Source organism: Nicotiana tabacum, chromosome 3 (genome assembly GCF_000715075.1).
Source record: "Nicotiana tabacum cultivar K326 chromosome 3, ASM71507v2, whole genome shotgun sequence".
Classification (NCBI taxonomy): domain Eukaryota; kingdom Viridiplantae; phylum Streptophyta; class Magnoliopsida; order Solanales; family Solanaceae; genus Nicotiana; species Nicotiana tabacum.
In genome coordinates, this window is record NC_134082.1 from 42897046 (window position 1) to 42919895 (window position 22850).

Consider the following 22850-nt stretch of genomic DNA (forward strand, 5'->3'; position numbering starts at 1 on the left):
ACAGTATTCTATTTCCCTATTCTAGTTGGAAAACATCAAAATGCAGCGGAGAAACGTACCATCAGATGATAGATAAGACAATAGCCCATTTTCTTGATTTTCCTTTTTGCAGTGCCCTCCCACAACGTAAACATCGACTAACCGCCATTATAAAGAACTGACTAGCCGAAAGGATTAAGAACAAAACCACACGAAAGCCAGTTCCAATGTCTGATAGATACAGATAATTAATCTCTTGATCACGTCCGCCGGTAGTAATTATCTCAATATGACACCTTTTTAATTTATAATGAAACTTCACATACAAAATCAATAGCTACCAACCAATTGTTTAAAATACATCAATACCACGCTAACGAGATTGGAACCGTGAACCTCGAACAAGACCTCGACTTTGGACGAGTGTTAGAAAGATACATGGTTGGAACTGCAAAACGACTAGTCAATGACGATGAGGATGGGGAGTCACGATAAAAGTGAAGTCTGCAACCAGTTTCTTACTGGAAATCAAGCTAATTACCAAGTAAGGCAAAATTCAGTCAGTAATAAGAACTCTTAAGCACAAGCAAGTGATGGTCTGTATTCTCAAAATAAGAACGAACCAAACAGTGAAATACCCCACACCGACTGTAATTACAATCAATTTTAAGTGGTGAAGATTTTTCTGTAATTGAAGAAAACATACATAATCATATAGCGAGCAAATTCCCGGTATTTACAGGGAAAACTTCGAGAAAATCAGAATCATCACAGATCGAACCAGAATTTCGGACTTAAAACTTCAACGGCAACCTCCACAAGACCCAAACTTAGAAGTGGCTCCAAACTTTGATTAATTCCATCATTCCGAAATCAGAAATCAGAAGAAGAAATCTAAAACTTAAAACGAAACTTCTTGAAAACTGGTGGAGATGGGGCGTTGAGCAGCTGCTTTTGGGAGTGGTTGCATTTTTTTTGGGTTGAAGCTGATGGAGATGGGGTCGTTTTGGAGGCGAAGTTAACAATCGCTGGACTTTTTTTTGATCCCTTCCGTTTCTTGCTGCTCAGGTCTGTTGTTTTTGGATAAGAGGAAGATGATGCAGCCCTGGGGAGTTCTATTGTTTTGGCTGCAGAAGCTCATAGTCCTCCTATAGAGAACGACGGATCCCCCTTTTAAAGACTAAGTTTTTAGGATTTTAAGGGTATTAGGGTTAGTTTAGTGAGTATTGGGCTTGGGTTGTTATGGGCTATGTCCGAAAATTAGGCCTAAAAATGGGTCGTTTGAGCCCAAATTTTATTATTTCCCCGCGAACGAGACTAAAAATACGATCTTATTTATTAATTAATCCTACTTAAGTAAAATAACTATTAAAATAAGATTGACCATTAAAACAAAACTATTTTTGGTATTTTTCAAGATTAAAAATGATTACAAAACATTAATGAAACTATTTTGTAATTTTCATTTTCTTGTAATAAAATAAAGTAAAAGAGTCAAAATTAATTGAAATAACGATATTAGACCTAAATTAAATATTTACATGCTAAAATATAAAAAATCTTGGGGAGGGTCAAAAATCATATGTCTATAATGTGAATCTATCTCTATCGACATAACCTGAATATAGCTATCTACGGACTCTCGCCACCTCGTGCGTACGTAGCTCCCCACAACAAGTAGCACACAATAATTAATACATCTAAGGGGATAAATTTCCTCTTACAAGGTTAAGCAAGAGACTTACCTCACTTCTAAGTCCTCAATCCGACTCTTTAACCTCAGTAGAACTCCTCAAACGACGCCGAACAAACCAAAACTAACCAAAAGTTGTATAAACTAATTAATATATACTCAGAAGTTCATAATTTATCTATTAAACTAATTTACCAACCAAATTCGAAAAGTCCATAAATATCACCCTCGGGCCCACGTGCCTGAATTTCGAATTTTTTTGAAAATAAATATTACCCATGACCTCATGAACTCAATTATATAATTTATTCCCAAATCCATGATCAATTTTGTGGTCAAATTCCATTTTTACCAAACCCTAGGCTCCAACAAAAATCCCATAAATTTCCCCTAATTTCATGTTAACTCTACCCGTAATCCGTGTATTTAACTCAAGAATTTATAGTGATCACTTACCTTGTAATGTTGATGAAAACCCCCCACAAAATGCTCTCACATTCTCCCAAGACCAAGTAAAAAAATGAGAGATAAGAGACTAAGTCACGTAATAAATTCAAGGCTGCCTAGTGATTCATTTCTTCGCGATCGCAGAAAATGCCTCGCGGTCGTGAAGGCCAATTCCTGCCACTGCCAAAAATCCTCTTCGCATTTACGACCTGGTGGTCACGTTCGCGATGAATTATTGCCCAGCCTTCCATGTTCGCGATCCCCATATCGCGTTCGCGTAGGCCAAAGTCCTCCCTGCCCAGCTGCTCCATTTTCCCTTCGCGATCGCGGTTGGGCCTCCTTATTCTCAAAGCACTGTCAGGTCCACCTTCGCAATCGCGGACCTTTGTTTGCATTCGTGAAGGGCAATCAGCTTCCCCTCCAAATCTCTTCTTCGCGATCACGAAGCACACCAACAGTTTTCAGCCTATGTCAAACATGCTCTAGGTGGTCCGAAACACACTTGAGCCACCCGGGACCCCGTTCAAATGCACCAATAAGTCCATAAATATATTTCGGACTTACTCAAAGCCTCATAACACATAAAACAACACCGAAATCAAGAATCGCGCCTCAAAACCTCATTAGTCAACTTCTAATTTTCAAACTCATATCATCCAACTTCAAACGCGTCGAAACATACTTAGACAACTCGAAATGATGATAAATTTTATGCACAAGTCATAAATTACAACATAAACCTATTCCAAGGTTCGAAATACCAAATAGACATCGATAACACTAAAATCCATTTCAAGTCAAACTTAGGGATTTCTAAAACCTTTAAAATGCCAACTTTCAACAATAAGCGTCGAAATGCTCCTGGCCCACCTGAAACTCAATCCGAACATACGCCTAAGTCAAAAATTATCATATGAACCTATTAGAACCTGCAAATTCCAATTCCGAGATCATTTACTAAAAGTGTTGACTCAAGTCAAACTTGGCCACCTTAGGCCACTATTATGGAACTAAGTGTTTTGAATTCAACCCGAACCCTTCCAAAGCCAAGCCAATCGTCCCCACACGTCATAAAACAGTAAAAAAAAATATATGAGAAGTCTTAAATAGGGAAACATGGATCTATAAATTAAAATGACCAATTGGATCGTTATAGATATGGTGCATCATGTGGGATTGAGGTTTGCATGTACTAGGTTGCAGTTCAGCTCTGAAGAGAAGGTCATGAATTTTAGACAAAATGGGCGGTATCGGATATTTAGATGAATGCTAGTAATACTTGGTATTACCTGAGAAGGTTGCACATTTCAGAAGGTGCACAGTATTTTGACTTATGGATGCTTCATTGGTATTGCGGTAATCACCTGGCTGATCAACTGCTGATGATCAGATTTTGCTATGCGGTACGAAAGAATTATGGAAGTATTTCTCATGTAATGATTGTGTATGAAGGATGCATCAGTCATTGGAGTGGTCGAGTTAGGATCAGATATGGTAATTCTGGTATTCTAGAGATTTGGAGGCTGGGAGTTCTTGGAGGCAGATTGTTCCTTGGTTGCGGAATGCGAAGGTATGGCCAAATTTAGACAGCTAATAGTATATATTATGATTAGGTTATTGTAGAATTTTGGAGGGTTATTTATCTGTCTTTGTATAATCGGAGTTGATTTGGATGGGGGCATTGGTAATCCCAATGATGATGTGAATTTTACACCGGGTCAAATTTGCTGACTCAACAGTGTTATTGTTGAGAGGTGTCATTCGGTTAGAGTTGAGCTTGTTCGTGTTCTGATATGTTCTATGTTTTACTCTTCTATGCTACAATGGGATGTGATCTGTTGGTTATTTGCACACATGATGCGGTTCTATTTGGGCCTTGTAGCGGAATTCGAGCGAAATGACTCTTGGGGTGTTGAATGGTTGAATGCGTCTTGGTTATGGTCTTTCCGGGTTGTAGTATGTTGTTCTGTCCATTTCTCTAAGGTTATGGTCATGCACTTTGTGTACTTGATATTGAATTGTGTGTGTTTTTTATTTTGAGAATTAGGACTCGAGGTATTTCAGGTGGACCGATGTTTGGATTGGGTCACGCACTGTGGCGGAGTTATGTTGGGATATGATCCTTTGTGTTGATTTTGGGTGCTTTGGTTCTCCCTTGTGTGATGGATTCATAGCATTGTGCTTGTGGTGGTATATGTTGAGCTTGTATAATAGTTCTCGCATTGGAGTCATTTTCCATTTTTGGGTACATTTGGGTTATTTCTTATAGGTGCACAGATTGCACGGTTTGTGTCCTTGAGATGTATTGGTGTAGCATGTCAGTATAGCATCTTGAATATGATGAGATGAGGTCATTAGACCTATAATGGGTGCTATCGGATTTTATTACCTGTAGGTTTGGAAGAATAATGTCGCTAATCATCTTAGAATTTGGCTATAGTTCTTGTCGGACGAGAGAGCCCCATGACCTGTTGATTTGATAGGTGGTTAAGAGTTTATGCTTGTTCCTGTCATCATTGGCATTGTGCTAAGGTTCAGAACAATGTTTTATTTGATATGAGGTTTGTTATCGGTACCAGGTTTGTTATTGAGCAACTATTATATGGTTAGGAGTTATTCCTATGAGTATCTTAGTTATATGGCACATCATGTGATTACCTTTTGGCTCGTGGTTATGTAGTGATTCGGATTGTTCAAACTTATAAGTGCATAAATGTGAGAATCGGGTAATGGATTCTGGAGATTGGGGATTTGACTCTAAGGTTTATGGACTAAGGTTAAAGTAAAGATCTTCAGTTATGTTGTGTTGTCAGGCTTATATAGATTGGGGAGACATGGGATCACCCACTGATATGTGTACAGTGAGTTTATATATTGCTTTGATGGCTTTGGAATGACTCTTGGCACGTTCGAAGACAAACATATGTTTAAATGGTGGAGAATGTAACAACCCACACGGTCGTTTTGAGCATTTGTATTCCATTCAGCTATTTAAAGTTTTGGGTAGATTCTTATGATGTATTATTACTTGTGTGAATCATCGGTATTTGTTTTCAGGTGATTCGGGATTGGTTTGGAAGAATGATTCTCAACTGGGAAGCTTTAAGCTGGAAGAGTTGACCAAGTTTGTCTTTTATGTATTTAACCTCGAATTGGAGTTTTGATGGTTCCATTAGGTCCGGTTAGTAATTTTGGACTTAAGCGTATGCCCGGATTTGTATTTGGATATTTTTAGAAGGTTTCGACACTATTTAGCGAAAGTTGGCAATTTGAAAGTTTGGAAAGTTCATAGGTTTGACTGGGAGTTGACTTTGTTGATACCGGGTTCGGATTGCTATTCCGAGAGTTGGAATATGTTTGTTATGTTATTTGGAGCTTGTGTGAAAAATTTGAAGTCATTCCGAGTTGATTTGATATGGTTCGGGACGAGTTTTGAAAGTTAAGAGTTCAAAAGTCCATTAAGTTTGATTTGATATGTGATTCGTGGTTTTGATGTTGTTATGTGTATATTGAGGCCTTGAGTGGGTCCGTATTATGTTTTGAGACTTTTTGGAACGTTTGGATGAGGTCTCGGGGGCCTCGACTGTGTTTTGGATTAGTTGCGAACAATGTTTTGGATTTATTTCATTGTTGATGATTCATGCCTCTGATGTTTTTGCATATGTGATTGGATGGCCATAGATGTGGTGCCGCAGGTGCGGCCATTTAGGTCCAGATGCGATGTATGGTGAATGCAAGATGGGAACGCATGTGCGAAGTTATTGTCGCAACTGCGAGTCCGCAGATGCGGACCTGTGGCCGTAGAAGCGAGTCGGCTAGGAGTTGAGTTTTGCGCATCTACAATTATCTTTCTACAGATGCATATCCACAGGCACGTCGGATTCCTATGAGGTGTGGGTGACTCGCAGGTGCGAGTTTTGTAACGCAGAAGCGGTGTTCGCAGATGCGACAATGTGACCACATATCTGGAAATGCTAGGCAGATTCTATATAATTCGAGAGTTTGTTCATTTTATCATATTTTGAGCTATGGAGCTCAGCTTTGGATGATTTTGGAGGCAATTTAACCACATGGATTGGGATAAGTATTTTTTTACTCAGTTTTGGTTATATTTCGTGATACCAACTTCGATTTTTGGTAATTAATTAGTGATTTAAAAGAGAAATTGGGGGTTTTTGTTTAAACTTTCCTAAAGTGAATATTTGAGTTTTGAACATCGATCGGGAGTCGGATTTGAGTGAAATTAGTATGGTTGGACTCGTAATTGAATGAGTTATCGGAAGTAGTAAGTTTTATCAGGTTCCAAGGTACTATTTCGGGTTTGACTTTTTGGTTGCCTTTGAGTATTTGATTAAAGATTCGACCTTTATCGTTTGGGTTTGTTTTCCTAGGCGTTATTTGATGTTTTGAGTTAATTTTTGCTAGTTTCGAGCCGTTTAGAGGTTGATTTGCGCAGGATGTGTTTCTAAAGTATTATTTGGCTTGCTTGGTATTTGATTTGACTTACTTGAGGTAAGTATCTTATATAAACTTGGTTGAGGCACTTGTTTCTGAGTTATTTGTGATGACTACGTGCTATAGGTGCGTACATGTGTGGGGTTTGAGCCCATGTTTGAGCACCGGGGGATATATCCATATTTGGGTAGTGCTTATGCTATAGTATGCCTAGAATTGACTGTTAAGCTTTATGTTGTGATGTATCTCATACTTGTAACCTTTTTGTGAACTATTTAATCCATGTTTGAGGATTGCATAGAGACTAATTTCCTGAATGAACTTGATAATTGATATTATGAAATCTGATATTCATTCATCATATACATGTATTCTTGTATATTTGCTTTTGTGCCTTCTGATTTGGACTGGATGCATGTGAACATGCCGGACGGATTGTATTGTTATGCCCGTGACCATGCCGGGAGGATTGTGTTGTTATGCATGTGACCATGCTAGACGGATTGTGTTGTTATGCATGTGACCACTCCGGGCGGAGTGTATTGTTATGTACGTGACCACGCCGGGCGGATGTGTTGTTATGCTTGTGACCATGCCTGGCGTATTGTAATATAGCATGTGACCACGCTTGGCAGATTCGTTATATTGGGCATGTGCCCACGTCGGCAGATTATGATATTGAGCCTGTGACCACACCGGGCTAATAACACGTTGAATTGAATGTGCTTACGTGTGGATATGGATCTATCCCCCTAGGGTCACCTTCTCATGTTTTTCTCTTGATAGTGTACACGCGGATTGTGAGAAACTGACGGATTTCTGGTTGATGTGGGCTCTGGGAGATCTGGTTATTGTTATTTGGATCGGGTTGCTCGCCGCAACAGGACTTATTGGCGTATTTTTATATGGATCTGGTTGCGCACCGTAACAGACTAATATTTGGTTATTGCATTTCATCTTTACTTGTAATTTCCTCGATTGTTTACTTGATTTACTTGCATATCTTCTTTATATGCTGGATTATTGACTGAGTAGAATACTTTAAAACAAAGAATTGTAAGCACCAAGGTGGTTTTTACATGTGGTATCCTGAGTTGATCATATATCTGCTCTATACTTGTTAACTTTATGAACTGCACAGGTGATCAACAATTATCATTTATAGTTCTTGCTTCTATTACCTCACCGAGGTTAGTTAGGATATTTATTGAGTATATGGGGTCGGTTGTACTCATACTACACTTCTGCATCTTGCGTACAGATTTTGGAGTTGATGTTGTTGTGTACGGCGGGAGCTGACATTGAAGATGTACCTGCGTTCCGGTTATAATTAACTGCCACTTGTACTTGGTATCTTTAGATTTGCAAATCTGTTTATGTATATTCCGAACAAATGATGTATCGATTTCATATCAGCATTGCAAATTCTAAATCTTAGAAGTTCATGATTTGTACTACCAGTCTTTGAGATTTTGTATAGAGTTTTAGTTGTTTCATTTATTGATCCCTTCTTACTTCATTATAGTTGTATTGACTATTATCTGACTTATCCAACGACTGAGTTAGATATCATTACGATTTATTAGATTTTGGATCGTGACAATAAATTAAATTTGGGGGAGTACTGTATGGTGGGCAATCCAAGAAAAGACTGATAACATGAATTTCCCTTAAAGTACAAAAGTTAACAATCCAAGAAAATAACTCCTGCAAAGCTCAATCAACAAACCTTTTTGGGAAGCTCATTCCCAACTCGCAAGAACCAATTGCTCCATTCTCTCTTTTATATAGAAAATTTTATTCCGTGTCTCAAAAGTTCACGCTAGTTGTATGAGATAACTTTTTTATTTCACAATTTTGTGGACCCAGATTTCTATGGACCCAGAAGTGTGAGATTGGGGTTCATAAATTTGTAAGACAAAAAAGAGTCTCATACAACTAGTGTGAGACACAAAATAAAACTTCTCCTTCTATATATAAAATCTTCTCCCACTGACTTCCAAGAGCAAACCAAACAGCTATAAATCCAAACTTCTCTTAGTACATTACAATCACCACTCCATTTTTCCAAACACATTTTCCAAACAAACCATGAAGAACCTTTTGTACTCAGTTGCTCTGTGCCTTTCTGTCCTCTTTGTTCTTGCTCATATCAATGAAGCAGTCATTCCCTGTGGCACTGTAGACATGAAGGCCGCAGCCTGCATCTCCTTTACCACAGGGAAGGATGCAAAGCCGTCGGCGCCATGTTGCAGTGGACTGCAACAGTTGGCACGAAGCGTGAAGTCTGTGGATGATAAGAAGGATATTTGCAGATGCCTTAAAGCTGGTGTGACGAACTTTGCTGGGGTACAAGACAAGTTCCTTAGCCAACTTCCCACTGCTTGTACAATCAAAGTTGGCTTCCCTGTCTCCATGAACACCAACTGTGAAACGTGAGTATAATCTTCTTTCAAAAGAGTTTAAGTCATGTGCATTACACTAAAATTTTTACAAGGTAAAATACCTTATTTTTTACTAATCTCACTTTCTATAAACAGTTACTTTAGTTATTGTTTTGGTGATATGATATATAAAAATATTTTTGCACTGTCCGTATATAGTTATTATTCACTTTGTCTCGAAAAGTAAGTTTTAAATTATTTTCTGAAAATTTCTAGAAAAATCTCTTAATATCGTTGACTAGAAATAATGTTCTTTATTTTGTAAAGACCACTTATTTGAGTCGATTTTCAAGCTTGCCCAAATAGACTGTGAATGGTAAGGTAAGACTAATTTTTAATGAAAAAATTGAACATGTTGTCTCTCTAATTCATGAGACTTGCCAGTTTGAAAATTCGTACCCAGTTTTGTACTGTAATAGATAATAAATCTTTTAACTTTATCCGAATGTACTTACGTTTGGTGTGTTGGGAATGTCAATTTGCAGGATTCGCATGTAAGACCAAATTGATTTGGAGAGGTTATAGCAAGTAGGAAAAAGCTAGTGTTATCTCACATGAATAAGACGTGAGATAGGCAAATAAGAGCTCTATATATATGTGATGTAATAGGCAACCTGGGCATTGGCCTTGGCTTTTGTAACTTTTCACTTGTTATGAGGTTATTAGTGAATCATTGAGCGTTCTCACAACTACTTTCGGTGAGGATATCTTTTTTTAACTGTTTTTATTATTTCTTTCCGGAGTTAATTCTTTTATTGAGTTTAACTTCTATACAACTATTCTAGGTTAGATCACCTCAAAATTAATTACAAGTTGTCATTCATAAAAAGTAAAATTAGTATACTTTGGAAATTGTATAAGACAAGTTAACTGCAATGACGTGTTAAAATATATTGATAGTGTAAAAAAAAATATACTCACAATATTTGTAAATTACAAATCTTGGTAGGGAATAGAGCTACAGTAGGGAGCGCTTTCGGTGCGAATCCGGATTAATAAGACCCTAAAGCGGGTGAAAAGTCAAACAACAATTAAAGAAATATTAAAAAAAGAACTTGTCAAACGGGAGAAAATTTTCAATGAACTTGACAAATAAGTAAAATGGAAATTGTATTCACTTTTAATCCATCCTGGAGGATGAACAATATTCTCCAGTATATATGTATTGGATATTTGGATTCCCAAACATGCCATAGGATAGTAACTTTAAAAATCTTCATATTTGAGTTAAATTTAATTTGGTCAATGGCAAAGCGGTACTTCTTAAATATGAAATGACAATGTTATGTTATATAGAGACATGAGATTAGCAATTTAACTTTGACTTTGTAGATCTTCTACAAAGTGAAGGAAAAGAAGTAAAAAGAAACTGGGGTATATAACAAATGACCTAGGAAAAAGAGATACGATATCTAACTTCTTATTATGTACGAACCATCGTCCACTGAAGAATAAATAGTGTCGGTAAAAAAATGTATGTGCAATCAGCATTACTTTCCTTAATATGATTGGCACTGGAGTAACTAATAATAGTAACTATATGTGGATGGGTGTGGTAACTGGGTTCGACTAAGATTTGTTTCTAATGTTCGGTTGATTGGAACATTCTACCATTTTACCTCCGGTAAAAAATGTAAAAATAGCACGGGCTAGCCAGTTTTCGGGCTGGTTATTCAAAAATAGCCAGCGTTTGCAAAGTCATTGGAAAAAAGCTACTATTTTGCTGCAATAGGGACCGGTCCATCATAATATACTGAAGATAGGTGCACTTGTGTATGAACTTCCAGCATATTATGCTGGATTCCAACACGTGGAAAGTTCCAGCATAATATACTGGAGACTGGAGCACATGTGTATGAACTTCCAGTATATTATGCTGGAATTCCAGTATAGTTATGCTGGAACTCCAGTATAGTTATGCTGGAGTATTTTTCAAATTTTGGACAGTATTTTCATTCAGATTTATCTTTACATGAAAAGTGGCTAAATTTCGATTACTTTTAAAACGGTGGCTATTCAAAATAATTTGTCCCGTAAAAATTGCTCCATTAGATTTCAGTGGTAGGTCACATGTCTGTCAGGTCGCTGTTCGGTTCTTTCATAGGATGGTCCATTAGGTAAAGTACTATTAGGTTCCCTATACACTTCTCACTTTTAGGAACAGCCCATGAAATCTTTTGATAAAGGTCATAGTATATGGATAACAAGACTTTTGATCTAATCTTAGCACCTGGAATGCTTTCACGTCGATAGTATAAGATAGTTTTAATCTTTTTAATCTATACGAAAACATACAATATTAGATATTGGGAATCAGCCATTCGATGAATCTGTTGAAGGGGACAACCTACAGGCTCCAACCAATTGTTGAATTTGAAGTATTTTGCAGTTGAGATTCTATAAGTAGCTGTAAAAGACTGATCTACACTATCATTTACATATACGTAGCTCATGGAAGATATTTGTCATATACGTTACAACGAAACACCTAAAATTTCCATATCTAACTTTTGATATCAACAGAATCTTCCAGACTTTTGTTGTTTCAGATTTTATAATTTAAAATTGACAAATTAGTATGCAAATGAAATTTTTTTTAAAAAAAGAAAGAAAGAAGGAAACCAACTATACAAGACGAAATATTGTTTATCGTCTGATATTAAACTGAGCATCCACTATCTATTCGTTCATCTATTCAAAACAATCTTAGTATATGCACTTATGCAGTCATGCTACTTGGTGAGACAAGTTTTCAATACAAGGACATAATTAGGGAAAGACCAAAAATCTCAAGGAGGATAAGTGAAATTATCGAATTATCGCCACAAAGCAAAATTTTAACAAAGGGAAAAAGAGATAAAAACGAAGGCTCAGAAAGTTTAGCATCAGCATAGATGGCAATCAGGAAAAAATCAATATAATTTGTCTCTTTGATAAAGTTAATCATAATTGCAATCTCAGAGCAAGGAATATAATAAACATAGATTTTCTTTGAATTGCACTATCCAAAATGATTTTTACATTCTATTTCTCTATGTACAAGAAGAGTTGGAAATGTGTTGAAGACCCTAAAGTACTTAAAATGCCCAGAAGCAGCTATGGTTGTTTGGTCCTTCCTACCTATGTTATCGAATTTGCATAACAAGAAAATATGGAGTCATCTATAAGACAGGTCTATTGAACTTCTCCTATTTCATGTTCCTAATACTTGTCCTCGTTACTAACAGGATTTTCAGGCTCCACATGGCAACAAATTTCATCAGCCAGGACCAAGAAAAAACAAAATTGCCCAGTTTTGAAGTTCTTACCTGTACAACAGGAGAAACAGGAAGCAACACGAGGTTATTTTTTAAAGAAACAGACGCAAGAAGACTAAGATATGCTGCTATATTTAAAAAAACAAAAATATGCTGCAACATCTCTTAGCCCCATAGATATCCTTCTCTAAAAAGTTGTACAAGTTAAACAGAGACGGAACTAGCAACAAGCTTGATTCCAAAAGCTACTTTGCCCCTTTTATAGTGTAGTTCAAATTTTTTTTCTGTGAGCTAGAGTGAATTATTAAATTTTCGGTGGAATATGACCAGTTCACCTTGCTTGCTTGTGCTGGGCCATTTGGAACGAAAAAAGCACCTAGATTACAGAATATACATGGCAGAGGACGATACAATAGAGTTCATTGGTTCAGTATCAGACCGAATAGCACTTATGTAAATGAATGCTTCTCTTGTACAGGGCTATATTCCGTCTTCTTCTTCTTCTTTTTTTCCTGACCAGCACTATCTTTCTTTTTTCTTTTAAGAACAGAGGTACCCAGGCCTGCTTGCACGCACCTAGACCATTTAACTGACAAGCACTATCTTAGTGCTGATATATTAATATATGATAGACTTACCTGTTCAAGAAATTCTTCTAACTGCTTGTAAAAGTGGCATGAATGGTTATTTCGGGCTGGCAATAGAGAGGGTAATTGGCTGAACTATCCTGCATTGAGTGGATAGAGTAAAAGAATTGTGTCTTATGCAATAAGAGTTGCAATTGAGCAGGTTTAGGATGTAGCTCCAGTACATGTATACTCAATAGGGTCTAACAAACATATGCATGTTAACAAAGTAGAGTCCCCCCAGTAATTAAAAATTGTAATGATGTTCGTAAAATGTTAACAGGTCAAAGAGATGGTAACTGTAGAACACATCAAGGTATAGTTCCAAAATATATTTTCAAGAACAAGTGACTTTAATACGTTACTATCTACACTTCCACAACGCATATAATCTCGCTATTTATATCTAAACACACTGAATCTGTTAAAAGATGCAACATCTGTAATGTTCAAAATACTTGGTATCATTCATATTTAATCCTTTTTTATGGTCTAAAAATCTGTATACTGATTTGGTTCACTAGATTTATATTCTAAAAGCAAACTGAAAACTAGTTCACTAGATTTATATGCTAAATGCAAATTTTGGTGTCCAAAAATAGCTTGATAAAAAATTTCCTTCTAAAAAAAAATAGCTTGATAAAATTCTAACTTGTCATAATCTCTAAGCTCAGAGTGAAACCTAATGAATTCACAAGAGAACACCACCCTTTCATTAAGGATTTGCATTTATATATAACCGGGAAATCTCTGAGGGCCAATAGCACATGGTTCGAAACTCAGTAGATAATGGGCCACCTCTCTACTCTTCTCCACTTAAATAATGGGTTTTTGTCTATGGCAGGGTTTGAACCCATGATGTGCGCCTAACCCATACATCATACACAGCGCTCTTACCACAAGACCAAAGCCATGGAGGTCCACCCTTTCGTTAAATTTCCACTTAAGAAACCACAAATTGGATGAGATATGTTATTATGACCATCAAATTATTGTTAGGAGGCATCAAACATGTGTTAGGAAGATCGCTTCTTAAATAACTGGTTTCCTTTTGGGTGTCGTGGAATTTCATAATCGTTTTGTATCTTGGCTAGAGGAAGACTTGGCAATCTAATAGGTCTAGCGCTCTCCAGTACTGTAGGGAGTACCTTGCTAATATCCAAACTTGTCATGATCTCTGAGCTCAGAGTGAAACCTCTCTGTATCTTGGCTTAAAGAAGAAATGGCAATCTAATTGGTTTAGGGACCTCTCTGTATCTTGGCTTGAGGAAGAAATGGCAATCCAATTGGTTTAGGGACCTCTCTGTATCTTGGCTTGAGGAAGAAATGGCAGTCCAATTGGTTTAGGTCTCTTTCTAATAGCTTGCTATCATACTAATTAGTCATAATATTTAAGACCATAGTGAAACCTGATGAATTCATAGTTGACAAGAAAAAACCAGTCTTTCACTAAGTTTTCACTTACGACCACGAATTGCATGAGATATTTTTATATTATCAAAACCTTGCTAGGAAACATGAAACATGTGTTAGGTCATTTGCCTTTCTCTAATTACAACATCTTGCATTCCATGCATACACAGTGACTACCCTTTTCTTTTCCCAAAGAGTTTATGTTCACTATGGGCAAAAACCAGGTATGATGAATGGAGCATATACTATCAAAAAGAAGAGCCAAGGGTATTATAACTTTTAGCCCGCGCCAAAAACTATTTACATTCGGTAGCCGAAAGTGTATAAAATTTGTATATAACATACATAATGTGTGTGTGTATATATATATATATATATATATATATATATATATATATAGATAGATAGAAAAAAATATACATTTTTTCGGCTATTATTTTGAGAGTGGCTATACAATGTCATTTTCCCAAAATTATTGTAATTGGAGGGCAGTTATTTAACTAAGATTCATTTTTTCCTTTTCTTACCAAAAGGTAGGGTGACGCTTGACTAATGTTGAAGCTAATGTGGACATAACAAGTAGCATAACTCAAAAATTCTTACCAATATATGGGGGTGAAGCTAGACTAATGTTGAAGCTATAGCAGATACAAAAAGTAGCACATAACTCAACAATAGTTGTTTCCTTTTTCCTTATGTTCGAAAGATGAAAGCAATAACTATCCAGAAAACAAAAGTACTAATATAGTAATATGTACTCTTTTGCATAGACATTTCACACTCCAGTATTCTGGTGCTCTAACTGATAGCAACCGAGCAATATTATACTGCTTCCAAGACCACCATATAAAATTTAACCAATAGCAAAAGAAAATTACCTTATGTAGGAGATTACTTCACTGGTTTAGCAGAATCTCCCCTTAACTCCTTTCTTATCAGCTTAAGAATTTCAATAATCTGCATTTGAATAAAAGAGATATGTAAGAAGATACAATGTTACCTCTTACAATACAAGCTTCAGGGGAAACTACACACACACACACACACACACACACACACCTAAATGCCCAATCCTCCACCCAACCCCTGGAATTTGTTCACCAGCAGCAGGAAAAAGTCTTTTATCCCACTTGCCATTTCAACCGCAGTTACTGATAGTCCTAAATGCCCAATCCTCCACCCAACCCCTGGAATTGTTCACCAGCAGCAGGAAAATTCTTTTATCCCACTTGCCATTTCAACCGCAGTTACTGATAGTCCCCACATGATAACTACTACATACTCTGGTGTTGTTTTTTCTTAATTTCTCCCTTTAACTTGTCCTTCAAAACTTGGTGCCAAGAAAAATTCTGTATTCAGATGCAAAGGCCAGTTCCTGAATCTAGCAGCCTCAATAGAATTATTTTTAGTATTTGCAATCTTAGAGACAATACTTGAACAAGTTTACTTGCTCCAAGTTAAATCAAAAGAACCCAAAAACACTTATATTGAAGGGGAAAGTTAATTAAGATTTCTTTGAGCAGAAGATTTGACTTACTCCAGGATAATGCTGCAAAACTGGCGAGTAGTGATCAAGTGCGATGTATATCTTTTCAAGTAGTCGCAGAAGTGTATCTACCTCATCTCCCAAAAGATCAACCTGAATATAGAATTTAAAATATATCAGGCAAACTAATATATTTTTTTTGATGACCGAGAAATCTGTCTGGGGCCGATCCTTTGGACCAACCGCAGGCTTCGAAACTCGGTGGATAATGGGCCCGCCCCTCTACCCTTCTCCACTTAAATACCAGGCTTTGCTTTGCATGGTGTGGGGGCTTGAACCTGTAACCTAAGACACAAATCCACCACCCTTTGCCACTTGAGCTAGGCCCTGGGGGCTATATCAGGCAAACTATAGAAGCATGGATAAATCAAAGGATGTTTTTACTTATGTAGTAGGCTTGGAACTTACACTTGAAGTCATTGCAGAGTTAGCTACTATGAAAATGCTTTGATAAAAGAGAACTATTATGAACATGCAAAACAAAAAAAAATATACAGGATCAATACAATTTTTAATAGGTAATTTTATATCTTCATAGCTATCCAAATGAAATGGCATGATTATAGATGATTCAAATAGCCAACCAAGTAGTTTGGGATTGAGATGTCGTTGTTGTTCTACAGCTTGTAAATAAATAGAAATCGATATAAATGGAAAATTCATTTTGATGTCCGTACTATCAATTGCTTATTTTGTCTCTTTATAGTTAGATAACTTTAGCAGGGATCATAACGAGAGTCAGATTTTCAATTAACCTAAGTCAACCATCTCTCCATTAGTTTGGAGGCTGCATGTAGATTAACATACTCCAACTGATTATATTCCTATGCCTAATAAATGCAGGTCATTACCTCAGCCTCGGCCTTTTGAAGATCTGAACATCTTTTTTCAAGCCTCTGGCGGTACAATAGCACTGTTCTTCTAAGTGAATTGGTCTTCTTAGCAAGAGAATTCAATTGACACGATGAATGCTCCAACCTGAAAGTATTGAGACAATCTATTATGCTGTAGGCAAATCAACACATTGTAAAATTCAAGAATTCTTATCTTCTATAACCTAGGTCCATGTGTATGTGTGCACATGTGCATGCGTGTCTGCCTGCGTGTGTTTATGCCAGTTAAATGAAAAATGAACATGTACAAGTATACACTGTATTTCCTATTAGTATAAAATGATTAAGCCAGTCTACCGTAAAAACATGGTGTTAATGCTTAATCCAGTTAAAAAAATTCCCGATTACTATACAATAACTAAGCCAGTTATAACACCTATATACCTGATTTCCGATGCATACAAAAAAAAATCAGGATATGCATAGACAAATAGGCTTGTAAACTACAATAAAGAAATGCACAATGTTTTAGTGCTGGAAAACTTTTTTGGCACATGTTGGTGCAGTAAACAGGAGGGAAACTAGGCACAACGGGAAGACTTAGCTGCCATGTGACCGGTAGGTCAAGGGTTCAAGCCATGAAAACAGTAGCTTACAAAATAGCAAGGTAAAACTGTAGAAAAGACCCAATGTGGTCTGGTCCTTTTTTAGCGAGATCTTAGCGCACCAGGTTGATGCATTAAACAATAGCTTATCTATAGCTGGGGTAGGGCACATGGAGAGAACGAGTCCATTAAGGAGTAGATGAGTAAATATTATCGACAAAAGGGAAAAAACTAAAGGATAGAAATAGATATCCAACTTATAATCAACTGGCAATTTGTGACAGCAAAAAGTAGAATCTTTTCCTTCCATGAAGAAAACTTGGGGAAAATAACTGTAAGTGTTATTTCATCTCATGATTAGCTTTTACGTATAATTCAAATTTTTGAGACCAATAAGGTTTAGTTTTAACAACGTAAATTTTTTTTCTTTTTTGATCAAGAAAGCAATATGGATATCAAGAGGGATCCTGTTGAGCTGCATAAGAGAGTCCTATTCTACAGCATTTGAATGTTCCCTGGTATATAAGGGCCTATAGATTGATGTGGCAGGAAGAAACTATGGCAGGTTAGTATTAGAAAGCAGAGCAAAGTTTACGGGCAATCCCAATTTGAAGAGAAGGGATTCTTCTTTTAAATTCAAGTTTAGCACTTAGAGTAAAGAAATCTGTTGTTGGGTCATTTAGGCTTCTATCTTGGCCCATTTTTTAAAATGGCAAAGTTATGTATAATGGGGTTTGTTATGTTATAGGCATTCCATATTTTTGTTGGGGCTAATGTAAAGATGACTGCCATCTCAAAATAATTGTACATTAACTTATCAAATGCTCCCTCTGTTTCAATTTATGTGTCTTAGTTTGACTTAGCTCGGAGCTTAAGTAAGAAACTTCTAGATCTTGCAGTCTTAAACTAAAGATATGTGTAATGTACCAAGATGCCCTTAAATCTTGTGGTCTTAAATATGTCATGTGAAATGTTGGAGTTAAATAGTTACTAAAAATAGAAAGAGGCAGTCTTTTTGAAATAGACTAAAAGGAAAGTAAGACACATAAATTGAAACGGAGGGAGTACATACATATAGTTGATTTTCATAAAGATAATAATGACAGCTGCATTAGCAATGCTTCCTTTTTTAATTGGTAATATTACGGTAACAATCATATTAGGCAATTGTGATTAACTATTTAACTTAATGTCATTTCCCTTTCAATAGATGAACTAGCATATTTAAGTATTTACATAAATTTTATATATTGCTTTTTACTTATATAGAGTAATGAAAATATTACACATTTCCATAGTATCACTATAAATTTACCATTTTGGAAGATAGAATTGTTTCGAGTATCATTTATTTCTTATGTCATTACATTTATTACTATTTTAATCAGGCTTTTACCCAGTTTGGAACTCTACTGTGCCGGTAGAACTTTTTGGTATCTAAAATTTTGATAGGACTCACAAGAGTCCATATGTGGAAAAGTATAACTTTTTTTTTTTTTGCACCGGGTGTCCGAGTCTCTTAGAGCCCCGACTAATCCCGGGGGTGCACAGGCCCTCGACAAGGAGTTTCTCGCAAGTGCACCACGGTTAATTCAGGTTTTACCCAGTCCGATGGCCCTCAGAAATTGTTTGCACCCAGTGGGTTTCGAACTTGAGACCTTGACAGGGAGCAAACCCAAGGCTCAAGTCAATTGCCACCAGGCCAACCCCTGAGGGTTGAAAAGTATAACTTTAAAAGGTAATCATTAATACCATGTGGATTATGAAGCACATACCTCGCATGATTAGTTTCAAGACTGCCATTCACCCTGTATTCAAAATCCGCAAGCATTTTTGACAGCTCATGCACCGTACAAATTACTGTTTCCATCTGCTTTCTTTGCTCAATTTCTTTGGTTTCATTTAAGGCCAAAATGTTCTGCCTCTCCTCAGAAACAGCAAGGACCACCTTTGTTTTGTCATCAGCTTCTTTTAACTCCTGCACCTTCTCTACAAGCTTTTGATTTAACTGGTGGGTCACCTCCTTCAGTACTTCAATTTGCTCCAATGCTTCTGCCAATTGACTCTTTACTGCATCTAACTCTATATTGTTCTCAGAAACTAATCTTTGCTGCCTACTTGCATGTTCTCTCACAGCATTGAGCTCTTGAGTTACCAACTGAAAATGTTCCTTCTCCTTTGCTAGAGCAGTTGATGCATCTCTTGCTAATTTGTCCTTTTCATCCACTGACGTTTCGAGCTGATAAATCATTTGCTTTAGTTTTTCCTTCTCTTCAACCTCCAATGTTAATTCATATTCCCTCTGAATAGCTTTCATCTCAAGAAATATCCGACCTTCATTTTCATTCAAATAATCCTGGTACAATTCTTTGAGCTTGTCCTGAGCATCCTTGATTCCTTCACTGAAAATCACTCCATAAAGATCTTGCACTATCAGACACTCTAACTCTGAATCTTCAAGTTCAAATTTGCTGGTACTTTCGGCATTAATGTAAGCTTCCCTCAAAATAATATCATAAATTCCATTCATAATATGAAACTCCATGCTTGACTCATCAGCTTCTCTGCCTTTCTTTCTAATGAGATCCCTCAGAAAACATGTATACACTTCTTCCCGGACTGAAGCTGCTATCTGTAAGTCTTCCACAACTAAATTGATATCATCTATTTGCTTTAGCATGTTAACTTCAGCAAAAGACTGTTGCCGACTCTTCTCAGCAGCGCTGGAAATTTCGGACAACATACACTTCACGTCATTTTCCTTATCTCTAAGCAATTCGTTTAGCTGACGATTTTCCGAAAGAAGGCTGTCGATTCTGTCCTTCAAATTGTCTAAACTTTCAGCTTTCTGAGTAAATTCAGGACAGTTTTTATTCTTTACAAGGATATCGTCCAATTTCAATATAACTTCTGGGATCTTCTTTCTTAGAAAATCAAACTCCCCCTGATCCGTCTTATGCGGCACAATAGACCCCCTTCCTATAAGATTTAGATATTCGCGTCTTAGAGCAAAGTAGTCATCAGTTTTCTTTTCCAGAATGGACTCGTGTTCTCTCTTCATCTTTGTCATCATATTATTAAAATAGTCCACCATTTCCTCCCGTGACATGTGTTTCAATGAGGCAGCTTCAAACTTCTCGGGTATATCACTTTTTGAATCCTCCAGCCACCCTTTTTCCTCCCAAATAGATTTTGAAGATGCCACATGCTCACTTGACATCTTGCGGTGAAAGTGGTCCACATCCTGAGATCCATGTAATGTCAGACGCCCTGTTTCTGTACTTGACAATGACTTCAATATAATCTCTATACCATTCCGCAAACTAGAGATCTCATTCAACTTCTCAATTCGAATGTCACGTGATTGATGATACTGATCCCACAATTTGTCCTCAAAACCTTCCTGCATGCCCCGGATCAGACTCTGCATCACCACAGCATCAAGCTCCGATTCAATTAGATGCTCCTCCTGCCACTGCCCCATTGATGTCTTGGACAACTGTATCATTTCATCCATCCGTATGAAAATGGCCTCCATGGTCATTTTCAGATTCTTCAGTGTTTTGTCGACGTGTACCCAACTCTCAGATTCCTTCTCTCGCAAAATGCCACCAAGACCCACCAACTCTGAACAAGAACCACTCCTTCTGAAAGAGCTGAAGCCTCTAACCCTATCAATTCCCTTCTTCAGCTTCTTGAACTGATCCTTGGTTGAGTTTCTTAGCCCATCCAGAATTTCTCTCAACTTCTCATGTTCCAGAAAAACATCAGATGAAGTCCAATGCTTCTGAGAATTCAAACCCTCTAGCTCATCCCCTAACACAGGTGACCCCAAAGATTCAGTTTTACTCAGACCCACATCGTGAAATTGCAAATACTCCTTCAGCTTGGCTAATTCCATTTCCTTAGAAATCATTCTCTCATCCGCCTCTTGTTCCACAGCACGTACAATTCCCTTAACAACAGAGTTACTCACCATCCTCGACACCATCATCCGGTCATTGATATCTTCCCAATACAAGTCAAAGTCCTCCAAAATTTCATCACCCAAATTCTCACTTCCGCTTCCACCATTCACCATTCTCTCAGGCCCACTATTACTTGTTCCCACATAAGCATTACCACCACATGAATTTATACCATTCCCATTACCAGCTCCTCCATTCTCTAACACCTCGGTGATACCCATAAGATAAACATACCTGCACACAGTATGTCAATGTATTCATATCTTCTGCATTGACACTACCAATACAACTACAGAGTGAAGCAATGGATCAGAAACAGAAGAGAGGCTAGAGTACATTAGTAACAAGCAAACCTTGACTGTGAATTTTTTTTTTTAAATGACGTCTTAAAAAACAGAAGAGAGACTAGACTACATTAGTAACAAGCAAACCTCGAGTATTCCACCCGGGTACCTGTTACCTCCCAGGTACCAGGTACCAGGTAACTCTACCCACCAAGGCTTAGGCAGATTTGATTGTGTATCGGCAAATACCCAATTACACTTCTAAGAGAACTCAGAATGATCGTACCATGATCTGATTTGCAAGCCTACTCGGGTTTCATGCATTTACTTGTAAGAACAGAATATTTTGTCTAGTAATTGTTAGTGACAGCTCCATTGGAAAAAATTAATTCTGTCAAAAAAATTCATTTTTAATATCATGGCATAAAAGAGACAACAACAACCAAAAATCATTAATGAAAGATTAAGCAAAGTCCCAATTGCGTTTCACAATAAACAATCACAAAGACATACCCATAAAACAAAATACACTGAAATCCATTAAATTCCTCAGCTCCATTAACTAAAGTTTGAGCTTAATTAATACTACAAGCTAATTAAACCAAAGTTAACAAGTAAAAAGTAAAGCAATAGTTATTATGTAGGAAAAGCTAAAATGTGTGAACTTACAAGGAAAGAAATTGAACCCTTTACTTCAAGCAATAGAATTTCCAAATTTGAAGGTTCAAAATAGGGTTCTTTTTGTTTGAAAAATTCCAATTTGACCGTTAAATGTTAAATTCTGCCAACTGTTTTTTTAGATTTTCAGACTCATTGGAGTGTCAGCTTTTTGTTAGGGTTTTTCATGAGCGGGAGGGAGTGAATAGAAATGAAATGAGAGTCGAAAGTGAAGCTATTTACAGAATTACCATCGTTTTGAGTCATTGTTATAAGAGGGTGAAGTTGGTAGGAAGAGGGTCATAATAAGAATGCCGATAGCGTGGAATCCTAAAATGTGGTCTACCTACGTATATATTATTTGTTTGTATGTAGAATAAGAAATATAGTATTTGTTGGCATTTGATCTCCCTTTTCTCTCTCCTCCTTTTTTATTGAAGCTTCTAGTAAACATATTTGACTAGGGAGGCATGTCCATGCAGCCATCCACTTGCACACACTTGCAATTTACGTGAACCTATTTTCTTTTTGGTCCGTTCCAAAAAGATTGATCTCTTTTTAAAGTTGGAAATAATTTAGCTTAAACTTTCAATTTTACTCTTAATGAGAAGCTTTTATAACCACACAAATACTTTGGACCCTA

General features: G+C 36.9%; 2 protein-coding genes across 6 annotated transcripts; one reads left to right on the forward strand and one right to left on the reverse strand.

The window, feature by feature from the left end:
* The first annotated feature begins 8338 nt into the window (after positions 1-8338).
* On the forward strand, positions 8339-9715 carry LOC107800876 (non-specific lipid-transfer protein C, cotyledon-specific isoform-like). Its single transcript, XM_016624134.2, has 2 exons — positions 8339-9009; positions 9504-9715. The coding sequence occupies exons 1-2, from the start codon at positions 8666-8668 to the stop codon at positions 9514-9516; spliced, it is 357 nt and encodes a 118-aa protein (XP_016479620.1). The 5' UTR covers positions 8339-8665; the 3' UTR covers positions 9517-9715.
* Positions 9716-11990: 2275 nt separating this feature from the next.
* Positions 11991-22533, reverse strand: LOC107802801 (WPP domain-associated protein-like). Of its 5 annotated transcripts, none has more exons than XM_075249364.1 (7): positions 22220-22531; positions 19074-21500; positions 16712-16838; positions 15852-15953; positions 15193-15271; positions 12914-13002; positions 11991-12326 (listed from the first exon to the last, which is right to left on the reverse strand). In XM_075249364.1, exons 2-5 carry the CDS (start codon positions 21485-21487, stop codon positions 15206-15208), a joined length of 2709 nt encoding a protein of 902 aa, XP_075105465.1. In that variant the 5' UTR covers positions 21488-21500; positions 22220-22531; the 3' UTR covers positions 11991-12326; positions 12914-13002; positions 15193-15205. The 5 variants fall into 5 exon arrangements, with proteins under 5 accessions (XP_075105465.1, XP_075105468.1, XP_075105469.1 ...); XM_075249367.1 differs by lacking the exon at positions 22220-22531 and adding an exon at positions 22064-22082; XM_075249366.1 differs by lacking the exon at positions 11991-12326 and adding an exon at positions 12703-12837.
* Positions 22534-22850: the final 317 nt, after the last annotated feature.

Coding starts and splice junctions, on each gene's coding strand:
- LOC107800876 (XM_016624134.2), top strand. CDS start 8,666: ATGAAGAACCTTTTGTACTCAGTTGCTCTGTGCCTTTCTGTCCTCTTT.
- LOC107802801 (XM_075249368.1), bottom strand. CDS start 21,487: ATGGGTATCACCGAGGTGTTAGAGAATGGAGGAGCTGGTAATGGGAAT. Junction 15,954..16,711: donor TTCAAAAGGCCGAGGCTGAG/GTAATGACCTGC, acceptor TTCTATATTCAG/GTTGATCTTTTGGGAGATGA. Junction 15,272..15,851: donor TTTTGCAGCATTATCCTGGA/GTAAGTCAAATC, acceptor ATTCAAATGCAG/ATTATTGAAATTCTTAAGCT.